General features: G+C 53.3%; 2 protein-coding genes across 8 annotated transcripts in view; one reads left to right on the plus strand and one right to left on the minus strand.

Annotated features, from left to right (window-relative positions):
* The window catches only part of PPME1 (protein phosphatase methylesterase 1), a 34,577-nt gene extending 20,285 nt beyond the window's left edge, over positions 1-14,292 (plus strand). For both annotated transcript variants that reach the window (XM_055802078.1, XM_055802077.1), the window contains 9 exons: positions 1,341-1,495; positions 1,996-2,086; positions 3,227-3,292; positions 4,079-4,211; positions 4,993-5,122; positions 5,773-5,817; positions 6,806-6,870; positions 7,915-7,982; positions 9,369-14,292. In XM_055802078.1, the coding sequence (XP_055658053.1) occupies positions 1,341-1,495; positions 1,996-2,086; positions 3,227-3,292; positions 4,079-4,211; positions 4,993-5,122; positions 5,773-5,817; positions 6,806-6,870; positions 7,915-7,982; positions 9,369-9,387 (772 nt within the window). In that variant the 3' untranslated portion in view covers positions 9,388-14,292. The remainder of the gene's footprint in view (positions 1-1,340; positions 1,496-1,995; positions 2,087-3,226; positions 3,293-4,078; positions 4,212-4,992; positions 5,123-5,772; positions 5,818-6,805; positions 6,871-7,914; positions 7,983-9,368) is intronic.
* A 1,353-nt stretch (positions 14,293-15,645) lies between these two features.
* P4HA3 (prolyl 4-hydroxylase subunit alpha 3) lies at positions 15,646-21,642 on the minus strand. 6 transcript variants are annotated; one of them, XM_055803144.1, is made up of 13 exons: positions 21,382-21,642; positions 20,748-20,890; positions 20,256-20,476; positions 19,246-19,395; positions 19,101-19,152; positions 18,751-18,908; positions 18,489-18,665; positions 17,983-18,047; positions 17,641-17,800; positions 17,082-17,144; positions 16,730-16,798; positions 15,972-16,068; positions 15,646-15,799 (listed from the first exon to the last, which is right to left on the minus strand). In XM_055803144.1, exons 1-13 carry the CDS (start codon positions 21,585-21,587, stop codon positions 15,729-15,731), a joined length of 1,632 nt encoding a protein of 543 aa, XP_055659119.1. In that variant the 5' UTR covers positions 21,588-21,642; the 3' UTR covers positions 15,646-15,728. The 6 variants fall into 6 exon arrangements, 3 of the variants coding, with proteins under 3 accessions (XP_055659119.1, XP_055659121.1, XP_055659120.1); XR_008747070.1 differs by having other exon boundaries at positions 15,764-15,799; positions 17,082-17,139; XR_008747069.1 differs by having other exon boundaries at positions 15,764-15,799; positions 16,994-17,144.
* Between the last annotated feature and the right edge of the window lie 1,657 nt (positions 21,643-23,299).

Here is a 23,299-nt window from a genome sequence, read left to right on the forward strand (position 1 = left end):
GGGTGGAGGCAGTTGCTTTTTCATCTGTCACAACCTGCTTTGGGATGCAAATCCCCCGCCCCTCCCCCGCCCCTTGACAAAGCTGTAAGGAAAACAAATACCCACGGCTAAGCACATTACTTTATGTCCACATGTAGTACAAAGAGACTCTTTGCTGTGACCGGTTAAATCATGACGGATTTTGTAACCTTAGTATGAACAAATCCCCTTGGTTTGTTGTGGGGAGGCCATGTGTGAAATGTATTCTGACTTCCATTGTGTACCTCATTGCTGCTGCTTATGGCTTGTCAGATCCTGATGTGTTGTTGTCCTGAGGAGATGCTGTATGAAATTATTAGAATTTTTTAGATCTGGAGCAGCGCTGCTGTGGGGGGAAAACAAGTTCTTTTTGGTTTTAAACCTTTCTCCTCTTAGCAATGAGCTTGAAAGTTATCCCTGAATAGCCTTTAAATGGGAGCCTTGAGTTATAGCTGGTTTTCTTTACTTATAGCTGGTTTTCTTTTTTTTTTCTTTCTTTACCAAATCCTCAAGCAGTTTTCTCTGATAGAGCAAATAAGCTGGTCAACTTTTTGTTGTTGTTGTTTTTTTGGTTTTACTTGTTTTCCATTTTCTAGTTGCAGCATTGCTCAGGTCTCTGGTTCCTCTGAATGGTTTTAGTCAGGAAAGTCAATCCGAGTGTCTTAAACCACAGTGCTCTTCAGTAGATTCCAGTCATTAGCTCTGCTGTGGGTTTGGGGTTTGTGGATCATACGAGCCAGCTTTCACGCCCTGCAGTGACAGTGGCAGTTTAAAGTAGGTGCCTTATGGAAAGGATGGGGAAATTGCCCCTTGCCTCGTAGTATCTGTGCTCACGATCTGGATCTTCCTGCTTGCACTCGGTGGTGTTCAGCTTTGCCTCGGTCAATAGGGCTCAGTTACTTTCTGTCTTTAATTGCAAATGGTTTCTCCTTTTAGAACAGTGAATTTCTTAGTGTGTGCTTCCACGTAAGAGGATTTGACAGCTTATTCTCACCTTTTATTTAAAATTCCCTCCAGCTACTGTCTGTAAAAAATGCTCTCCAGGGTTTTCTTTTAGATGAGCACTTTCTGTTAGTAAAATGGGAAATTACGTGCTTGTTCAGCAAAATATTGGGTTGCATGATTTCCTGTATTGGTACCTAGATGAAACAGTGATAAGAGAATAAACTTGTCTCAATTCCTGTGGATTAAAAAAGCATACAGGCAGGATTTGGAGCTAGACATCTGTCTTGGATCTGGACTTTCTGCTCCCATTGTACAAATCTGCTTCGGAAATGTATCAGGGTAGAGATGCTGACCATGCTTTTGTCTGGATTTGGCAGAGACGTTGGAAACGTGGTTGAAGCTCTGTACGGGGACCTTCCTCCCCCTATCATGCTGATTGGGCACAGCATGGGGGGGGCCATTGCAGTGCACACGGCGGTCGCAAATTTGGTGCCAAGTTTATTGGGTCTGTGCATGATCGATGTTGTGGAAGGTAAGTGCGTGCCCCCTTGGATAGGCTTCTGTCTTCCATGTTGATCTCTGTCTTTTATCCCAGATCCCGGAACACAGAAAGTTTTGCCTGGTTTTTAAGTCATTGCCAATTCCTTCCTCCTGACAGATGCTGCCTACACAAAAGTCATTCTGGTGTGACTCCTCCTTTTGCTTTTCCCAGATGGGCTCTCTGTTTGCCACTTCCCTGATAATTTCTTTGCAATACTTTCTTGTTAGCAGGGAGGTGGGTGGCTTTTTATATAATTCATGGTGCTTCTCTTACTATCTGAATTTCCTACCTGTTCAAATAGTAATAATTGTTTAATGTGGGAGCAGGTGTGACTGTGGGCTTAGGAGTACCAAACTATATTTTCCTTAAGAGCGTTAAATCCCCAGTGAGCTCCAGCTCTCTCTGAGGGTGTTCCCTGGTAGCCAGTTCTGTATGGAGGGATGTGGCAATAATTTGATCGGATGCCATAAAGTTAAAATACTTGATTTTAGGTACAGCCATGGATGCGTTGAACAGCATGCAGAACTTCTTAAGGAGTCGTCCCAAAACGTTCAAGTCACTTGAGAATGCCATTGAGTGGAGGTAATGCATGGCCTTACAGGGTCACCAAAATCACCTGTCTTTGTAGCTTGACTCCCCAAGGAGAGAAAGTTTATGTATTTTGTGTGGTTTCTCCATTCGCACTCGCTTCCCCAGCTATTGTCACCAATTCCTTGGCTGATTGGACAGGGAGACATAGGTCTCAAAGGTAATTTAATTTCTTGAGGGAGTTGGCGAGGCAGCTGGAGAAGGATCCTCTGAGAGTTTCAACTAATGGAAAGCTTCGTGGTATGAATTGCAGCTTCCTTGTAAGTGTTCTAGTTATTACTGAAGAGGCTTGAGACATCCATCCCTCTTCTCCATAACCTGGAGACAAGAAGACTAAGAGGGGACCTCACCAATGCCCACAAATATCTCAAGGGTGGGTGCCACGAGGACGGGGCCAGGCTCTTTTCAGCGGTGCCCAGCGACAGGACAAGGGGCAACGGGCACAAAGTGCAAGACGGGAACTTCCATCTGAATGTGAGGAAGAACATCGTTCCCCTGAGGGTGACGGGACACCGGGACAGGCTGCCCAGAGAGGCTGTGGGGTCTCCTGCTCTGGAGACATTCAAACCCGCCTGGACGCGGCTCTGTGCAACCTGCTCTGGGAGAGCTGCTTCAGCAGGGGGGTGGGCTGGGTGGGCTCCAGGGGTCTCTTCCCACCCCGGCCATGCTGTGACTCTGTGTAAGATTCACGTGTAAGAAACAGGACCTACTTCTAGAACGACGTGCACATTTGACAGCTGCATTTGAAAGGGAGAGGCCTCGTGGTTAAGTCTGTAGACGGGACCCCAGAAAGCCCAGTTCTGTTGCCAAATACCCAGGTCGTTTCTGACCTCTCCCTGTCCCCTGCAACAAAATGGCTATAACCCTATTTCACTGTTTCCCCACCAGCACTTCTCCCACGTGTCTTTTAAATTCACAGTTACAGCGACAACGGGGGGTTCAAGCAAGTCGGCGTGTGGTGCAAGCCGCTCGGAACGCCTCCTGAGAACAGGAGGGTTGGAGTGGTTGGGGGAAATTGTGAGCTGTAAAGAGTTTTTACTCCTCTTTCTGTGCCTGCTAGTTCCTGAATCTGTTCAGTAAATATTTCTGCTCTCCTTCTGATTCTTTCTTTTTTTTTTTTTTCCCCCCCTGCAGTGTAAAAAGTGGACAAATAAGAAATCTTGAATCTGCCAGAGTTTCTATGGTCGGTCAAGTCAAACAGTAGGTGGTTTTTGGTTGTTGTTTTTTTTTTTTAAAGCTCTTAAAATCATCTTGTCTGTTTTACAATGCTGTTACTACAGAGCATAAATGCACTTGAAAGCAAAATACTTCTAGAAAACATGAATTTGTTATCATTTGATCCCTGTTGATATCGGCAGCAGTACTGAATCGTACTTAGGGGACTTGGAGAAAGCCGGGGAAAAATTTCCCTGGGGCAAAATCTGCCAAGAGCCGTGTTTTAAAAAGCTTAACTACTGCTGGTGGTATGTTCCTTGGTTTGTCTGCCTTTCTGCACGCATGATGAAATGAGTATTAGTCTGATACCTCTTCCGAAATTTTGCCCTGGATTGGGTTGGTTGCCTGGGGACGGTATCTTTCGCTTCCTTTCAGAAATTAATTATCGGTTGCATTTCGGGAGTGATCTGAGGTGGGTTTGGTAGGATCAGAGTAACCCGCTTGTGCCGCTCTAAGCCACGAAGTACCCGGAGCCTTTACAAATGTCTCGTACTTGGTTAAGAAAAGCTGTTATTGATTGTTCGACCGCTTTTGCCTCCCTTAAGTAGCTGTTTGCATTTGTATTTGCGCTGGGATACAAGTACTGCGCTGGCACTCGGTCCCACGGTTAGTCACGACCGTGCCTTTTATCCACAGCTGCTTTTAAACTGAAGGGTATTTTTTTCAGCCAGTATCTGAAAAACTGCTAAACGCTTTCATTTAAAACCTGTTTGTTGGGGGTTTTTTTGTTTGTTTTTGGCAGGGAATCAGTTGCTGGTTTTTTTTTCACAGGTGTGAAGGGGCTGCTAGTCCTGAATGTCCTAAAGCCATAGTGGAGGGTATTATTGAAGAAGAGGAGGAGGAGGAAGAGGATGAGGAAGGGGGAGGCTCTGTTAACAAAAGGAAGAAAGAAGACGACACAGAGGTAGGGACTTTCTTACTTGTGCTTTCAGCTTGTATTTGCACAATGCTTCCCTGCAAGAGTAGCTGCCAGTAGTTATCCGAATCGCTCTAATATAAAAGGCAGCAACTCCAGGGACCAAAATCTTTATATTGTGACTGTTGTTGTGGTTCTTCATCTCATGCCACTGATTCTATCTTAGACTGTTACCTGAAAGCATGTGTTTGGTTTTCTTTACTGAGGTGCTCACAAATTTAATGCGTATGGGCTGAAATGGGGCTTCTGGCCTGAGGGAGGAATGCTCTTTTCTGAGTCTTTGTGGTATTTTTGTTTGTTTCCAAGGCACAGTAGCATTCAGGAGGTCTTACAGGCAATTGCAACCACCGAGGAATGTAAATTCCTCGAGGAACATCGTTGTAGCCAGCTTATCCCTCGTATCTCTGTGTCACCTAAGTGAGAGCAGAGTTGGAACATACAATTTGTGAGCTATTTGTGCCAGGAAAAAATAGCAAGTTGAGTGCCCTGAATGCTGCAGCCTTCTCTTGATCTATAGGTATAGCCCCACTGACTTTCTTGTTCCCTGCTCGTGTACTTTGGCTGTGATTTGGAGAGAAATTTCGAGCAAGGATAGTTGTCCCCTGAAAGTGTGTGATCCACCAGAGGGAGCCAGTATTTTTTTACATATATGTAGATATATTTCTTTTTTTAAAATGGAAGTACAGACTTCCAAGTGACACTCTGAGTTCAGCTTTTATTCCAGCTGTTTTACTGATCGCTAATGCAGAGCTCTGTCTCCTCCCTGCAGACAAAGAAGGAGCTCTTATACACGTGGCGAATTGAACTGGCGAAAACAGAAAAGTACTGGGATGGCTGGTTCAGGGGTTTGTCTAACCTCTTCCTAAGCTGTCCAACTCCAAAGCTTTTGCTTTTAGCCGGTATGTGTCTCTTCCAGTCCTGTCTCGGTTCAGTGGCTGTTGACTTCTGTGGTGTCCCACTTGTATTTTGGAGAATAGGGTCAGCGTTTGGCTAATGTCTGTCCGAGAACAGCAGACCTGTCTCTTCCACCCTGGCTCTTCTGTGTATCTTGAAATACCATTAAATGGTCCATTTGATCCGTGCCGATCTAGAATTAGTTCAGAGCCTCTAATACCAAAACAGCACGTAATGATACTGTGTATTGCTGCTGTTGGACGGGTGTTTCTGTTCTGTGATGTGGAAGAAGGGCAAACAGGACAGATCCAAGCTGCCCTTCAGCCCCGCTACTATGACATTTTCCTACAGATATGGGCATGATTTGAACTTTTCAGCTGAAAGTCAGATTATTGATGTGCTACAGCCAGCTGTAGCCCCTCTTTGTCCTTTAATAGGGAGTACAATGTGTGACAAAGATAAATATCCTTTCAAGTTGTGGGGAGGGATGTGTTCTTGCATTTTTGGATGGGATCCTTTCCTGTCACTTTACTCTTGTCCTTACGGTGGGTGTCAGATATCTCTTTTGTGTTTTTCAAGCCAAATGTCCCTTTCAGAATACCTTAGGCAGGTTCTCTCTGGCTTTTCTTCAGTACATCTGTTTGTTTGATTGTAGGTGTTGACAGGCTGGATAAAGATCTAACAATTGGACAGATGCAAGGTAAATATTTAATATTGTTACTCTATCCTTACTGTAATGCTCTTTTTGGATGAGAGCTTGTTGCTATGGGTACGTAAACGAGGGACAGCTGGGATGGCCTCTTACCAGGTGCAGTCTATATTGAAACAAATGCATGAAAGAATGAGTCTGTCCCAGAGTGTTCTGTAACTGTCTGTGGTTGTAGCAATGGTGGAAAAGAAGGGAAAGGTTGAATTAGAAGTCATTAAGGGCTGTTGCCATGGTTTTTCTTCAGTCTGGTGTTCAGTGTTTCCAGCCATGGAGCTGCCGTGCTTCTCTTGGATCAGAATGATTGTGAGGGCTTCTTTCTAATCTGTTTTTTCCCTTTCTAACGACGTTCCTGATGTTCCTAGCTAGAACAATTGGGACCATCCAAAACTCTCTGGTCTCCCCATGTTTCTGGCAGACATCGGACCAAGATTCAGCATCTGCATTAATGTTTTGGCATTTGGTTTGTGGCCTTTTTTTGCCCCCATCCCAGCTTCATTGGTCTCCAGAGCAACCAGTACTGGAAAGTAGTATTGGGTAGCAGGATAAACATTACATTAAGGCAGATCTGATTACGCTTCTGACTCTGAAAGGTAGCCTCACCTGTGTCAAGAAGCTCTTAAGAAGTTTAGCTTTGTTTTAACTCCTGGGAGCCTGCTCTAGTTACACCTGGGGCAGATGAATTAAGCAGCTGGTTCTTGCTTTCTTTGGAAACTGCTGCGTGTATTGTACGGTTTGCCCTAGAATTCTGTGCCTTCCCTGGTCCCTCGTCCATATAATGCATATAGTGAGATTTGGTGAGGTTTGTTCGTAAAGAATGTGAGGTCCTTTTTTAGAAGAGTTCATAAATGCACAGCGCTTTTTAGGGTGTAGTCATGTCTGATGTTTCCTGTGTACCCAAAAACTGTTTGCCTAAAACCGTTGCTGTTAGGAATCCGGATCACTTAAAAAGCAGCTCCAGTGATGATTCTCTTGGTTGCAGGGAAGTTTCAGATGCAGGTCCTCCCACAGTGTGGCCATGCAGTCCATGAAGATGCTCCAGACAAGGTGAGCCCCACTGTGGGGTTGAAGCTAGATAAGTCACGGGTTTAATGGCTTAAATGCAAAAGGGGTCAGTTCCTTACTGTGAAGCAGAGATTAGACTTTAGGGGCATTTTTTGGCACGATATCTTAACTAGCTGGCTATTCGTAAAACAGTTTGGAGTTTTAAGCTGGTTGGAAAGCCTGGGCTAAGATGTTACATGACACAGGGCTTGGCTAGGTTACAGATTTACCTTTCAGGCTAGTGGTGATAAACCAAATTCTTACAATGTGGACTGTGGATTGATCCTCCCTGATTTTCCTCCTGAAGTTCTCCAGTCTCCCTTGTACTAAGCTGCAGCTTTTGGGGTTGGTCTGTGTTTTGCTGAGTCGGGTGGCTCACATTTTCCAAATACAAACCAAATGTTACTGAAATGGTGTACAGGCTGACAAAGCAGTTGCTGCTTCTGGGTACTGCTGAACTTCGTGTCTAGATAGAAGCAGGAATGTGGTGCAGCCAGTGGAGCCTGTGGCTGGAAACGTGTCTGGTTTTAAAACTTGTCCTACACTGACCGCCGTCAGTGTAAAACTCGGCCTTTCTGTGCTTCACTTGACCAACCTGAAATAGGGATTTTTATTGACACCTGATCAGTTCTTCCATTGTTATCCTTTTTAATATACATTCTAAGCTGTATTATTACTGTCTTGATTGATTCTTTATAGAGATACCTTGCATCATGATTTTGCCAGACCTTTCTTCCCCTGCTAAACTTAGGCATTTTTTTAAGAATTACTGAAAGAGGTGGAGAAAAAGTTTGGTCAGTTCTTGAATGTGAGATCAGTGTTGGAGTAATGGTGGAGGCATGTAGTTCCTTTTTTTTTTTAATTTTTTAATATAAAAGCATGTCATAATGGAGCTCTTAGTTTTAAAGGAGCAAACTTGATTCAGCAAGAGCATCCTGAGGATGTGAACTGTTGTTGGCAGTGCTGCAGTCTTTGAAAACTGACTGGATTTCTTGTTATCTTTATGTCCCTGAGCAGATGATTTTTTTTCCTCCCCCCTTCCTTCAGGTTGCTGAAGCTGTTGCGACGTTCCTGATCCGTCACAGGTTTACAGAGCCCATCGGTGGATTCCAGTGGTAAGGCTCTGCGGGTGCTAAAGCTGGGCAGACCTTGAGCAGAGCTTTTGCTCTGAACTGCCTGCGTGTTTGGCTCTCGGTGCGGGAGGGTGGAGTTTTAGCATAATGCTAAAAACCACGTGTAAACAAACAGCTTTGAATCACAGCCAGTAATGTATTTGGTGTTTTTCTTCTCTCTAAACTTCTCACATATTTTGTCAGTGAAACCTCCTTCCTTGGAGGGGAGGAGCAAAGCAGATCCTCCCCAGCCGATCCTTTATAGCTGGCCAGAAGGCAGAATTACAAGTTTTGCAGTGCTTAGTTTAAAGAATATTTTAAGTAATCAAGGCCCTGTGTTTTTGGAAACAACTTGCACCGCACCAAGAAATACTGGTGAGATTAGACAGGGGAAGGTGCGTGCTTTGCTTCGCAGACTTTCCATGCTTGCCTCATGTGTTTTCACGTCGTAGTGAACTGTAGGAGCCTGGTCGCTGCGATCAGCCACGCAGTGGTGGGGGGAGGTTGTGACTCACGAGGCTGACTGGAAAAACTCCCAAAGCCTTCGTTATAGTACGAAGTTATATATAGTTTATATATAGTTATATATATAACTATAGTTATAGTACGAAGTTATATATAGTTTATATATAGTTATATAAAGCTAATAACTAAACTGATGCTTAGCCCTCTTGAATTTAAATTCTGGTTGAGCATCATCTTTCAGGCAAATGGTAAAATAAGCATGTTAGTCAAGCAGTCTGGAAAAGTCCTTCTGCTTTTAGCTGAGAATTCTTCAACAAGAGCTAGAAGCCCCAGAATGTGTGATGCTTTAGGACTGGTAATGCTAAGGAGGTATTGCTGGATGATCTCTTTCTGTTTTCCCCCTTTATCCTATGCCCTTGGGGATGAAATGCAGGACTGTGGACTTGCATATTTTTCATCCAGTGAAAGGATATAGTGTAGGTTGGTGTGTAAACGGCGAGAGAGGGAGAAGCCCAAAGGACTGTACTGCACCGCAGTGTTGAATCTCCCCCAGGCATCTGGCAACCTGTGCTGCCTCTGTGAGTCCTGAAGGAGCTAGCCTGTTGCTCCTGCTATTACCGTTGTAGCCAAAGCAGCTTTAAAACAAGAGGCTTGGAGAAAGCGAGGTGGCTTGCTGGCCTTATTGTGTCCTTAAGCCATAGAGATGACAACACGTTAAGCTTTTGTGCTTCTCGCTATTTGTAGAGCTCACAAGTGATTGTTGAATGTGGCAATGCTAATTGTAACCTGCATGATAGACTCCTTTTGGTCTTGTTTGATCTTGGGTAACCGATTCAATTTAGGGTGTTGCAGAGTCAAATACCTGTGGAGAATACCTCGATTTTAATGTGTGACCTTTCTTCCACTCTTCTTTTTCCCTCCTAGTGTGTTTCCTGCTTGTTAATACCCTGGTGTTCTCCAGCACTAAGTTCTGTTGTAAATAAACTGCACCAGAGGCCACTGTGATGTATCCATAACCTTTCATCTCTCCAGTTCAGCAGCAGTGAGAAGTTGGTGTGAGATTCATCCCCTAGAACTAGTTCTCCAGAATGTGTAAATGCTTAGGGACTTCCTTGCTGGGAAGCAGCTTGTACTGAAGACCATGAAAAGCTCTTCAGGGCCCTGGAAGTGGGCTCCTCTCTGCTGCCACAAGGAAAGACCTCCTGAAATCCCAAGTAGTCAGTCATACCAATCTGCATCAATTCTCAGGCTCTCTTGGACCCAACTGCAAAAGGGCCATTGGCGGCTCAGATCCACCGAGGGCATTGCAGCATAGCCAAAGGCTTCAGGATTTCTCTGTGGAATCGTCTAATCGTCTTTGAAGTGCCCCTTACGTTTGTTTTTTATATGCACGTTTCTTTCCCCTGAAGCAGATGAGGAATTGGCTTCCTTGGGAGCTCAGGTTTCGTCTCACCGATGCCAGCCTTGTGGGTTAAGCTGTGGGAAGAGCCTAGATGCTATTTTCCTGGGCAGAGTTGGATGGGACTGTAAAGCAAAAAGGCAAGGGGAGACCATGAGCTCTGTTTCTGCATCTTGCGGCTTTCTTAGAAACCAGCCTGGATAACTCCATCTACTGCAGACACATAACAGGCAGGGGACTTCGGGCCGACGTTTGTGGGGAAGACCTGATGTCACAGCACTCTCAAAACTAGCCAGCTGCAACAAGGTCTTTTACCATCACCTACCAAGTTAACTTCACTAAGTAGTTAGCACGCCTTGCCCCGGCACGGCCACCAATCCCCCACAAGGTCTCAAAGGTCCATCTACTTTTCAAGCTGTTCCTTCATGCTCTTCTGGCCAGTCCCTCTGCTTCTCACCTCTGCTGCCTTCTCCTTGTCTCTCCTCATCCAGGGCGCGCTCTCTCCTCCAGATCTCTCTTCATTGGCTACTCTTTTCTTTAGCTGCCCTCCTTAGAGCTATTTAACCACTTAACAGAACCAGCCACAGCTACTTCGGCCAACCCCCGCCCCTGAAGCCAGCCCACAGCTGTATATTATCAATGCTAATTAACGCAGCTTCATTCCTCTACAACCCGAGACCAGCAGTAACAACGTGCTCAGCAGGCGGTTTGCCTGTTTTGGCCATTCTCTGTCCCCGGAATGTGTTTATGCTTCCCTTCTTGTAGCTGCCACGTGCAACTGAACAGAGATCAGCACCTTCGGGATGAAAAAATGCAAAACGTGCAGTAGATAAAACCCTGGAGAGCTTGGAGTCAGTTCTGCTGATGTCGATGCAGAGATGTGGGCAGCTGCCGCTGTGTTATGCTCCCCCGGTACTGGAGGAAAGACCTTGTTTTCCCTGTTGTTTCCTAGATCGTTTCACTGCCTGCCTTCCAGATTTCCATGTAAATGCAGTAGTTACACAGTTTCTCTTCAGGGTTAAATTATCCACAGTTTGTCAGGTTGCTTTCACCTAAGAATTACTCTTGAGCCTAAGAGCAGACACGTTCTGGAGCAGTTTTCCTCAATATTTTGCTGGTGGATGTCTGAAATCATCAGGGGGGTTTGCCTTGTGTCCGTAACCCCCTCGATGCCGTGCGATGAAAGCGGTGGTCAGCGCCGTTTGGCTGAGGCAGAGTGCTGTCGTGTGCCTCTGCGCGTACGTCCTGTGATGAGCTGTCGTGAATTCTGGGCACGTGAGAGTTGCAGGTGAGGCCAAGGGAGACGGTGTGAAGAGCCGGCAAAGCCCGGTTTGACTTTGGCCTTTACCCCGACGCAGCCACTCGTCTCCCCTGACGCCTTCGCGTGCGAGCCCTGGACGCAGCAGTCACGGCCTTGCTCTGTGGCCCTTCCCTGTCCCATCAGGGTGGGAAATGCCTGAATTAGAGACAAGAAAGCCGCGTTCCAGGGAGCTGTGCTCTCTCCTGGTACTTAGGCCATCGGCATTTGGGTGTTAAAAGAGCAATTGCTGGCTCCCGGCGTTTCCCTCTGTAAGTTGCCACGTTCATTATTGCGTTACTTTACTGTGACCTCGATGTCATGTTCACCGCTGGTTTCGTTGCTGATGGGTTAAATGGATCTTCAGTAGTTGAGATGCAAAATAGCACTTTCCCCAGACTGTATCCTGAAGATTGGCGAGATTCTCAGTCCTTTCCAGGTGATTCCTGTGTTCAAATTGTTAGAGATTAAATAGTACAGTATGTATGTCCAGGGTCTCGCTTCACGGGTTCGTTAAGCATGTGCCTGTTGTCGTACTCATGAATGATCTCGGTAAAGTCACCTTCCTCCGTGCTGAAGTAACTTGGAGGATCTGGCTCCGAGTGATTCGTTGCGGTAACTCCTCATGTGTGTCCCTCATGTTATCCCTTTCATTTGCTTTTACAGTTTGTGAAATCTTTAAAAACCAACCAAACAACAAAAAACAAACAAAACCCTCCGTGCAAAGCCAATCAGTTTTGTGTTCTGTAGAAGCACCAGTGGAAAATGAATGACTGCTTCTGAATCCTGTGGGCTCCCCCAGCATTATATTTTGTTAACATTTGAGAAGTGAGTGAAAAAATAAATATTTCAATAGCCATTTTAATGTGGCATTGCTGCGTGCCAAGCTCTCGGTCCTGATCTGCACCGCGTAGGTGGCTGTTCAGGGCCTCGTGTGGTGCTGGCTTCAAAAAAGGCGGACGGAGCAGCCGCGGGTGGGTGAGTGGAGGGGGAATTCCTTCTGTCTCTGTCAAGCCGGGTACATTTTTGAGGCTGTGCTTTTGTAGGACAAATATTCATGCTCCTGTTGCAGTTTCTTCTCCCTTTTCAGGGAGCTGCTGGCAGATATAAATGGTATTTCGGTGAAGGGTAGCACAGACCATGGTAATAGTAACTGTGGAGAGAAGAAATGTTCTCTTTGACTCATGAAAAACGGGGGCGTCTAGAAAATCCCCCCGTAATTCCCAACTTTTCACTGCGTTTTTCCACAGCCTGCAGCATTGTCCTGTCTCTGTAAAAGCAGATAAACAGGGGGAGGCTGTCTAAATTGAAAGGATGCTGGCTTTATGCTGGCGCTTTGGATTATTTAGAAATCTCTCTTGCTTTTGTTCCAGTTGTTGGATTGAGGATCGGTGGAAACTTTCACAACGGAAAATCCTAAGGCTTGGCAGGAAGCAGAAGATGCAGTTTGGGAGGCCGGTGTGTTGCAGGATTTGCTTAAGTTTTTCAAATCAGCCCCAGGGAGGGTTTTGCCAGCTGCCAGATTACACGCACCAGGCAAACCCATCGGTGACCTGTAGATGACAGGAGCACCGAGAGTGTTGGAACAAAGGTATTCCCTGTATTGCCGAAGCGAGTCAGTTTGGTTCGAACACAGCTCTTGCAAATGCAGAGCTCGGCTGCGCGTGTTTGAGCCCGCACAGTTCCTCTGTGCTGGTGTTTTGGAAACACTGTTGGTGGCCGGGGCGATTGCTGCCCGCAGACGCAGCCCGTCGGTGTGGCTGGACTGAGCTCGCTTTTCGTTCAAGCCTTGTCTTTTTGTGTCTTCGGTCTGCCCTGGCCCAGATGTGAAGTGGGTGGGAGATGATACCGAAGCCAATTAAAAACACTGATGCTTATTGTGACTGGAGGTCTCTTTCTGTGCAGCTGAGACACCCTCTAAAAAAGAAAAAAATAGTAAAGAGTTAAAAATCCCTGCAGTGATACAGAGGACCTGGGGCTGTCCAGCTGCGTTTCTTCCCTCAGGCCATGATAGTGGGTTTTCAGAGATGATGCAGCTATAGGGTTTGGTTTTTTCTTTTTTGTTTCCCCCCCTTTTGGAGAGGGAAGCAGCTGGTCAGCCCGGGAAAGCCCATTCCAGCCCTGCTTTCCACCCCTTCGTGATTTGAAAGGCAGAGCGCTGCATTGCTTGGCAGCACAAATTCCCACCCCCCCACACACCCAAATCTGCTCTGGTGGTGGTGAAATTGCTCCTGCCTGATGACAGAGTGACTTCTGAACCGAGCTCACGGTCGGGGAGCTCGCAGAGGGAGTGGTGGTGTGATGGATCCCATGGGTGATGACACCAGCAGCCCAGTAACGCCATGCTGGGGCAGTTCAGAGGGAGCCTCCTCGCTCAGGGCTGAGCGATGGCCGGAGGGCAAAGCCGCTCCCCGGCTTCTCGCTCGCTTCGGTGAGACCATCCCAGGACACCGAGAACTTTACCAGTGTGCTGCCGCGTTCAGCAGGCTCTTCGGTGAGCAGGGGGGCACTGGGTAGGAGAGAGCAAACAGCTTCGTGCTGATATCCTCTACCTCCTCAAATCCAGCTCGGATGGTTCTCCCCGCCTCCGTCTTTTATCCTGGGTGGGGAAGGGACTGGGAAAAGAGATGTTGGGAGGTGTCTGGCCATCAGCCCTTCACTGCTTTCAACTGGTGCTTGACACTCCCGAAAGGCTAGACCTAGATCTTCAGGTAAGGTCAAAAAAGTAGTTGATGGGTTGCCATTTCCAAGAAAACTCGGCCTGGGTGCTTCCTAACACCCGTCTCTGAGCCTGGCGTTCTGCTCCCAACCTGAAACCGCTGTTTGTGTTCCCCAAACCCGCTTCCCTGGGCTGTATGGGCTCCCCGATCCATCCGGTACCGCCGTGCCCTCAGCACCTTGTCTGTAAGCATCGGAGACCTGCAGGATGCAGTGCCTGGGCGTTTGCTCCCAGCTCTGCTGTTGGGTGCTTTGCTGGTTTCCAGTCCCAGTCCGGTGCGGTGACCTCTTACCACGTGCTGCTGTTCCCAAAAGGAAAATGTGTGTCTGTTGGTTCTCCGGAGCACGCGCTCTGTGTCCCGTGTCAGCCTCATCCTCCTCGTGTCTCATTCGGTGTCTGTTTCTCTCGCCCACCAATAAAGCATTTGTGCAAAGCCTGGTGCAGGAGCTCCTCCTTTACCTTCCCCTGGGGTCCCCCTGGAGGAGGGGGGGGCGTCCTGAACGTTCCTGGGGCCAGACCCAAGTCCTGAGTTTTGCTGGTGACTCACAGAAGCCTCTTGTCATCCGAAATATTCCCCCATCCCTGTGCTCGGCTGGGGGGAGGAGGGGTAGGGGGGTGCTTCAGCCACAGCTTTTGCTTTTCCCCCCCCTCCCTGCCGTAACCAGCGGTGCCCACCTGTGCAGAAACACCTGAAAGTCATAAACCGGGGTGCTCCGGCTGCTGGGTAACCTGCGCTGGGCTGGACCCATATATATTTTATATATATATATATAGCTGAAGAGCAGGAATTTGAGGGCAATCTGCTCTGAAATTTTCCCTGTGGCATCTCCTCGCTCCTCCGGCTCCTGCTCCCCTGCCCAAGTGCTGCTGGCAGCTCGTCCCCTGCCCTGCTGTCGGTCCGGGGCTGGATAAACGCCGCCACGGGGTGATCGGGGTGTGGGTTTGAACCCCAGACGAGCAGGAGAGCCCTGGCAGAGCTCTGCCTGGTGGCTCCATCCCCTTCCCCAATTCCTGGCCTTCTTCCAGCTAGCCAAGAGGTGTCAGGGGGTGTCCTGGACGCCCCCGGGGGTCGGGTCTCTGCTTCCAGCCAGGAGGATTTTAATCCCATCCAAGCATCGTGTGGGTGAGGCTGGATGGGTGCGGAGTTGGGGGGGGTTCCATGACACCAGGCTGGAGAAAGGGACCTTGTCCACGGGGTCCCGGGAGAGCACGCTGGCGTGAGCGTGGTCCAAGCCCGGGCAGGCTGGGGGCCAGGGCAGGGGGGCAGCAGCCACCCTCTCCTTCCCCAGCATCCCTCCTGGAGCGGCTGCCCTGCCATAGCTGACACTCTCGGGGGTGCGGGGGGACCCCACGCTGGGGCGGGATGTGCGCGGGGTGTGGGGCTGCAGTCAGCTCCATGGTGTAGCCAGACGCTGCAGCGGGTTGGTTTGAGGAAGGTGAGTGTAACTGTCTTTGCTCTGGTCCTCTGCGGTCATGGTGTTCACTCTGAAGCCTACTGATGACCGCAGAAACGCCGCGTGGCTAACTGCCGGACCTTTTAACAGAGAGACTTTATCTAGGGCTGGAGGAGGGGGCTCGAGAGTACGTTTAGGGTCTGCGCTGGAATTGGGGTGGGGCGCAGACACATACACACACCCCCATCATCCCGTCGGGTACCGCGCCCAGTTTAGTGCCGCCAGACTCCAGTTTAGTGTCTTCCGACTTTATTTTGACCGGATTCGGCCGCGGTTGAGCAGGTGCCACTGCCCCCGGTAGCCCCCCGCGCCCCTGCCACCCCCTTCCTCCCTCCCCTTGCCGCAGCCTTGGGGACGCGCTGCGCCAGGGCGGCTCTGCCACCCATGGGTGCCACATCCTTGAGCCCACGGCAGCTCAGTCTTGTGGGTCAGCACCGCACGGCCGCCGAAACTCCTGCCCGTGCTCGTGGATCCACTTGTTCGCCACTGGAAGGGACAAGGACAAGGGTCCCCATTCGCCTCCCTCCCCCTGCCCCCGTCACTAACCCTGCTCCCGTATCGGCGATGTCTTTTCCCGATTATCCAGGATTTTTCTGAGTTCCCAGCCCCGCCAGCAGAGCTGCCCCTCCAACCCTGTGTCACCCCAGCTGCCTCTCACCCCACTTGTCCCCAGCCAGGACGGGGCAGCCGGCGTGCAGGGTGTCCCCGTCCCCGTCCCCGTTCCTCCGCAGGTTCCACCAGAAGAGAGCTGCATTCTGCAGAGCAGACAGGGGGGTTGGAACCCAAAAAAACAGAGCTGGGAGCCCCGGAATTGCCATTTGGCACCCCAAAAGAGAGCTGGGAGCCCTGGGGTTGCAGTACAGCACCCCAAAACAGGTAGGAGCCCAAGCACTGGGGTTTGGAACTCCTAAAACAGAGCTGGGAGCCCCGGAATTGCCATTTGGCACCCCAAAAGAGAGCTGGGAGCCTGGGAGCCCTGGGGTGGGGTTTGACATTCCAAAACAGAGCCAGGATCCCCCAAACTGGGATTGACACCCAAAACTAGAGCCAGGAGCCAAATGGACGGGGTGTGAAACCCCTAAAACAGAGCTGGGAGCCTTGGGGTTGAGGTCTTGGCACCCCAAAACAGAGTTGGGATTCCCGAGGTTGGATTTTGGCATCCCAAAACAGACGGGAGCCCCAGAGCTGGGGTCTGGCACCCCGAAACAGAGCTGGGAGCTGCGGGATCAGGGTTTGGCACCCCTCGAAGGGAGCCAGCATCCCCAGAGCTGGGGTCTGGCACCCCGAAACAGATGAGGGAGCCCCAGGGTTGGGGTCTGGCATCGGGGCTGGCTCAGCCACAGCGCCCTAGGAGAGACGAGAGAGCGGCGTCCCTCCCCTTCCCCACTGCCGGGGGGCCGTGCAGGCGCCCCTCACCTTAACCACGGGCACGCTGAAGTTGGCGTAGACGAAGGCAGTGGAGCCGCCAGCCTCCACCGCGCTCAGCTGGAAAAGGAGCAACAATATGAGCCGCGGCCCTCCCTGCCGTGGTATGGCCGCCGTGCGTGGGGAAACCGAGGCACGAAACCTCCCTGGCTCCCCCGCCACGCTGCCATCACTACGGCACGGCACGGCTCTTCGCTCCGCTGCAGAGGTTGCCATTTCGGAGCCCAGCACAGGCTGGTTTAGGGCTGCTCTCACCCATCTCAAACTCTTGGTCACTCCGAACCCTACTGATGACCAAGCAAGCGCAGTCTCTCTCTGAGCTTGGAAATGAGGGAGGACTCACGTAGATCATGACCGTGGCGATCCTGTTGCCCGACTTCATTCTGTAAAGGGGGCTCTTCCTGGACTGCCCCAAGAGCAAGGGGGGGGGGATGGTCAGTCCCGTGGGGACGTTTCCTCCAGGGAAATCCCTCCCTCCCTCCCCATTCTTTTCTCTCCCTCCCTCCTTCCTTCCCTCTTCCCTCACCCCCTTTCACCCTCCCTCCCTTCCCAGGAATATCTCAGACACCAACCCAGGGATCACCATCCCAGGCCTGCCCCCCACACTGCCCCAGGGACTATCCCAGGGTCCACCTCCAGGAATATCTCAGGGATCACCACGGGGATACCCTCAGGGACCATCCAGGGACCTCCCCTTGGCACCATCTCAGGAGAACCACGGCGAGCACCCCAGGACCCATCGCCAGGAACATCCCAGGGACCACTCCAGGGTCCACCTCCAGGAACATCTGAGGGACCACCCCAAAGACCACCCCCAGGAACATCTGAGGGACCATCCCAGGAACACCCCAAGGACCATCCCACAGGAACCACCCCATGGACCACCCAGGCAGCTTCCTGACCGTGGCATGGTCGAAGTGTGGCTCGTAGTGGCCCCCCAGCCCATAGTTGACCACCTGCAGGTACTCAGCGTAGGGTGGCCGCAGGTCCAGGCCGGTGACAGCAGCGATGCGCTGCTCCAACGCCCGCACCACCGGGTCAGCGGTGTCCTTCAGCCAGGCACTGCAGGAGCACCCCACACCTTCAGCCCCCCAAATTCACGCGTGGCTGAGCTTAACCCTCGTTAAGCGCTGCTGGGTGTGGAGAACCCAGGGACCCCAGCATGGCTTCACTGCCACCTTGGTGGTGGCAATGGGGTCATGGTGGTCCCACTGGCTAGAGGGTAAGGGAGGGGTGGCTACTACCTCTTGCTTATCCGGTACTCAGCTTTCTGCTGCTTCTCCCCAGAGGCGACCACGGACCTCTGCAGCTGGAGGACACGGTGAGGGGCTAATGTTGCTGCAGATGGGGACCCCCACGCCAAGCAGGGACCCCGGTTGGGGTTGAAACTGGTGGGTTTATACCAACCGGTTGCCAAACATCCCCCACCCCAAGATGTCCCACCAGGCTGATGGAGGCAGTGACAGCAGTTGGATCCAATGCAGCTGTGTGGTACCAAGCCAAGCCTGGCTGGGAAGCAGTTTAAGTGCATGCACGGACCTGGTTTCTCCCCAAAATCTTGGGGGGGGGGGGCTCAGATGGAGCTAAACTGGGCTCATCCCCCCGGGGTTTCGCTGCAGAAGGCTTTAGCTAAGCCCTGGCTTGAAACCCCGCCTATCTCTGCATGCTCAGGATAGTCCACCCTGGACCACCAGCTCTTGGGGCACTCTCCTCCGGGAGATGGACATCCCTGGGGATGGGGACAGCTCACCCGGGGCCCTGCCAACCCCTTGATGGTCTCAGCCTCGGCGTCACTGATGAAATCATGGTACAAAGCCACGTAGGGTTGGATCCAGACCACCTCCTTCTTGGCAGGCTGAAGAAAGAGGTAGGGGCTGCCATTGGTCTCGTAGGAGCAGCTGAGGCGCAGGAGATGCTCTGGGGCCAGCTGGGGAGAAAGAGGACCAAGGAGGGTGTGAGAGAGGGGGACAGTGGTGGGGTGGGGAACCACAGCATCACCCTGCCCGCCCCACCTGCCCCCCTGGGCGCTGGCACAGCTCCTCATAGGCGTCGCGGCTCTGCAGGCGAGTGCTGTTGGGGCGTTGCAGGGGTCTGGCACTTGCTGCTGTTCCCATCTCCAGCAGCTTCTCATACTTGGCCACGTTCCTCACCACCCTTTGGTTACTGGGGTCTGCCGGAGAGGTAGTGTCACCCGAAACGCCGTGTCCCCATCACCCCCCTGCCCTGGCATCGATCCCTGGAGAATTACCCCACATGGGGGCAGGAAACAGGGTGAAGGAGGCTGGTGCCATGCAGAGGTGGTGATGGAGACACCCCAAAACCTCTCCTTTCCTCCTGCTGTATCTGAGGTTGCCCCACATACCATAGTGGAGAAACTCCCTGGAGAGGCTCAAGGCGTGGGAGATGTTTCCAGCCTGGATGGAGCAGAGAGCCCGTGAACATCCCCCTGCCCATGGTTCAGCCCTACCGGACACAGCAGGGGGTGGGGACAGGACTCGTGGCCATACCATGAAATAGGAAAAGGCGAGATGGTCCAGAGCATCCTCCAAGCTGCTCCGGTCCTCTGGGTTCCAGCTGCCATAGGAGAGGCGGAAGAGGCTGACGGCCTCCTCCAGCCATGCAATGGAGTGGTAATAGTCACCCGTGTCGTAAGCAACCTGCAAGGCAGCACATTGTCCAGGCCCACTGACTGCAACAGCCTGGCCTGCATCCCACCCCCACCCTGTCTCATCCTATCCCATCCCATCCCATCCTCAACGTCGTCCTACCCTATCCCCACCACCATCTTCATCCCAGTCCCACCCCTATCCCCTCCATCCTGTCCCTACCCTGTCCCATCCCATCCCATCCCATTCCCATGCCATGTCAGCACAACCCATTGCAATTCCTACCCACCCTGTCCCACCACATCCCGTTGCTTTCCTAGTCCCATCCCCATCCCCATTACCCACTAAGCCATCCCCATCCTGTCCCATCCCTTCCTTTCCTGGCCCCATCCCCAACCCCACCCCATCCCCATCCATCCTGCTCCAGCTCCATCTCTATCCCCACCTCCGTCTCCATCTCCATCCCCACCTCCAGCTCCATCTCATGCCATGCCATGTCATCCCATCCCACCCCACCCTGTCCCACGCTATCCCACACTCGGACACTCCGTCCCAGCTCTGCAGCGACACTCGGAGGACTCTGCCCTGAACAAAAACCGCTATCAAAGCGCCCAGATCCCACCCCAGGGATTTATGGATCCACCTTTACCCCCAGGTGGGGGTCAACCCCACAGCCAGGATGCGGGGGCTGGAGATCTCCCCCAGGCCACCAGCTCAGCGCTTCCTTTCCCCAAGGCGCAACGTGGCCAGGAGCCCCGTTACTTGGGTGAGAGCCGAGAGGCGATGGCAGGCGGGTTGAGTCGGGGGGCCCCTCCGTATCCACGTGGGAAGGAAACCCAACATCTATCCCCACAGGAGCAACATCCCAGACTGGAAAAACTTTGTGGAGGGCTTAGGGGGCTCGCCCTCACCTTGCCCACGTGGAAGCAGTCGTCAGCCGAGAGGGAGACGCGCCGGCCGGGGCTGTAGAGCGGTGGGCAGCTGGCGCCGGCTCGCTGGAAGATGCCGTTGGCCATGCCCTTGACGCTGAGCGCGTAGACGTCCTGCAGCCGCATCAGCGCCCGGGCTGCCCCATCCAGGTCCTCGGCTCCAGGCAGCTCCCGCTCCACCTCCTTGAAGCCAGAATGGAGCGCTGAGGGCGGCAGGGATGGGGGGGCAGGAGGGGGATTAATGAGATTTTGGGGTGCAATCAACCTTATCAGCCCTTTTCCATCCCTGGGGAGCCCACATCCTGCTCCTCCACCTGTTCTCCTGCTCCTCCATCCATTCCCTCGCTCTTTCACCTGTTTTCCTGCTCATTGATCCATTCCCCAGCTCCTCCATCCACTCCCCGTCACCGCCCGGCTCTCCCTGGGTGACAGGGGGGACACGCAGCCAAACGCCCCCCCCGCCCCCCCCCATACCCTGGGTGTTCTCAGCAGCCTCGTCGCTGTAGATGACATTGGGCCAGTCGGAGTGGAGACGCTTGATGAGGCTGAAGGCCAGCAAGGGATTGTCCACCGAGGCCTTGGGGTCCTGGTGCAGCGCCTGGACCTTCTCATAAAACCTACGAGGCACCCACTGGGTGACACTTTCGGTGATGCTCCTGGGCGGTGACACCCCCCGGGGCGGGGGCTGGGCTCTGAGCCCCCCCATAGCGGCGTCCACTTTCCGGCCAAGCCAGAGATGGGGAAACGCCACCGGGGCTGGCAGCCCCCATCGCTGGGGGGTGCGGGGGGCTCCCCTGGGGTGCTGAGCCATGGCCCTGCAGCCCGGCCTGGGGCTGGGGGACCCACGTCCCCTCCTGGGACACGGGCTGGGGGGGGCTGGGCAGGGTCCGGGCTGCGCTACCCCCCTCCACCCACGATGCCTCAAGCTCTTATTTAGGGGCACCCCCAAAAGCTGGGGGCCGGGCTAACCCCCCTCCCCGCCAGCGCGGCACCCCCCGGGGATACGGGTGCCGGGGGGGGAGCGGCTGCTCCCTGCGCCCCTGGGAGCCCCCACGCGGGACCGCGACGCGCCGGGGGTGCGCCCCCCCCGCCCCCCCCGCGGCGGTACCTGGCGAGGCGGCGCAGGCGGGCGCCCTCCCCCCGCAGGTAGCCCCGCAGCCCCCGCAGCAGGCGGCCCTCGCACCGCAGCGCCCCGCGCACGCTCAGCATGGCCGAGTAGGTCTCGGCCGGGGCGGGGGGCGGCAGCAGCGCCAGCAGCGCCCCCAGCCCCAGCGCCCCCAGCGCCCCCAGCCCCGGCGCCCCCAGCGCCCGCATCCGGCACCCAGCGCCCGGCGCCCGGCATCCAGCCCGGGGAGCGGCCGGGGGAGGGGGGGAGGGGGAGCGGGGGGCGAGAGGCTCCGCCTTGGGGGGGAGGGGAGGGGAGGGGAGGGGGTGGGGGGTGACCCGGAGCCGCCACGCTGGCTGGGGGGGGGCGTGGTACTGCTGGGCTCAGTCCTGCCTGGCCCTGCCCCCATCCTGCCTGGCCCTCTCCCCATCCCATCCCGCCGGTCCCCATCCCATCCCACGAGTCCCCGTCCCATCCTGCCCCCATCCTGCCTGGCCCTCTCCCCATCCCATCCCGCCGGTCCCCATCCCGTCCTGCCCCCATCCTGCCCAGCTCCATCCCCATCCCATCCTCCCTGTCCCCCTCTTGTTGGTCCCCATTCTATCCTGCCTGTTCCCATCCTGCCCTGTCCCCATCCTTCCTGGCTCCATCTTCCCTGGCCCCATTCCATCCTGTCCCCTCCTGCCCATCCCCATCCTTCCATGTCCCCATCCTGTGTGTCCCCTGCTGCCTGTCCCCACGCTGTCTTGCAGTAATTCCATGCTGTCCCCACCCCATCCTGACCACCCCCATCCCCTCCTGGCCCCATCCTGCCTGGCCCCATGGGGTGAGGGTGGGGGAGTCGGGGATGTCCTGCTGGGTTCCCACCAACAACTAGAAAAAAACCCTTTTTTGGAGTAAATCATGTCAGAGCGGATGCTCAGGTGCCCCTTCTGTGGGGACAACACTGCAATGGCACCCCAAAATAGGCCCCCCCCAGCCAAGTGCCCCCGGCCCCTGCACCCCCACCCCTGAGCTTCCCAGGACAATGGGCCGGAACTGGCCAAATTCCCAAAGGAGAGGCCAGGAGAAGTTGGGAACTGTGGGCTTGTCCCAGGGCACCTGTGCTGGGGACAGCCCTGTCCTGCACCATGGGGGTGATGGGTGTACGGGCACAACGGGGGAAGGGCGCGACGGCTGCAGAGCTCGGGGTGGGCACTGAGCTGAGATCCTCTGCTCCAGGGTCTGGGTACCATCTTCCATCGCTCAACCATGTCCTATGCCCCTGTCACTCACCCATGTCTTTTTCCCGCATCGTTCCATGTCCCATTGCTCAGCCGTGTCCCATGTCCCCCTCACTGCATGTCATAGGTCCCCATCACTCAGCTGTGTCCTGTGTCCCCATCATACTCTACACTCCATGTCTCCATCACCCAGCCACGTCCCCATCACTCAGCCATGTCCCATGTCCCCATGAATCCATGTCCCCATCACTCTGTCCCAATGTCCCCATGACTCCATGTCCTATGTCCGCATCACTCAGCTGTGTCCCATGTCCCCTCCCCATCACACTCCACGTCCCGTGTCCCCATCACTCAGCCGTGTCCCATGTCTCCATCACTCCACCACGTCCCATATCCCTGTAACCCAGCCACGTCCCATGACCCTGCATCACTCCCCTGCCACCTCCTTCCCCACCCCAAGAAGCCAGACAAACCCCAGCACTCTCCTTGCCCCCCCTGCCCACCCTCACACAGGTCCCCTCCCCATCCCCGCGGTCCCCTGGGTCCCCACTGTCGCCCGTCGCTAAACCCCATCCAGCAGCACCCTCCGCAGCCAGACTCCACCTCCCCAGCACCAAACCCCATAAATACAAGCCCAGGTGCCACCAGCACCCCCGCACCATGCCTGTCCCACACCTGGCCCTGCTCCTGGCCCTGCT

This window comes from Falco peregrinus, chromosome 4 (assembly GCF_023634155.1).
Source record: "Falco peregrinus isolate bFalPer1 chromosome 4, bFalPer1.pri, whole genome shotgun sequence".
Lineage (NCBI taxonomy): Eukaryota > Metazoa > Chordata > Aves > Falconiformes > Falconidae > Falco > Falco peregrinus.

What these genes read in the sequence shown, in the direction of transcription:
- P4HA3 (XM_055803144.1), bottom strand. Translation starts at nt 21,587, where the DNA reads ATGCGGGCGCTGGGGGCGCCGGGGCTGGGGGCGCTGGGGGCGCTGGGG. An exon ending in AGGGGTTGGCAGGGCCCCGG is followed by an intron (nt 18,048 to 18,488) that starts GTGAGCTGTCCC and finishes CGTGTCCTCCAG; the next exon opens with CTGCAGAGGTCCGTGGTCGC. An exon ending in CCTGGCTGGGGACAAGTGGG is followed by an intron (nt 15,800 to 15,971) that starts GTGAGAGGCAGC and finishes TGTCCCTTCCAG; the next exon opens with TGGCGAACAAGTGGATCCAC.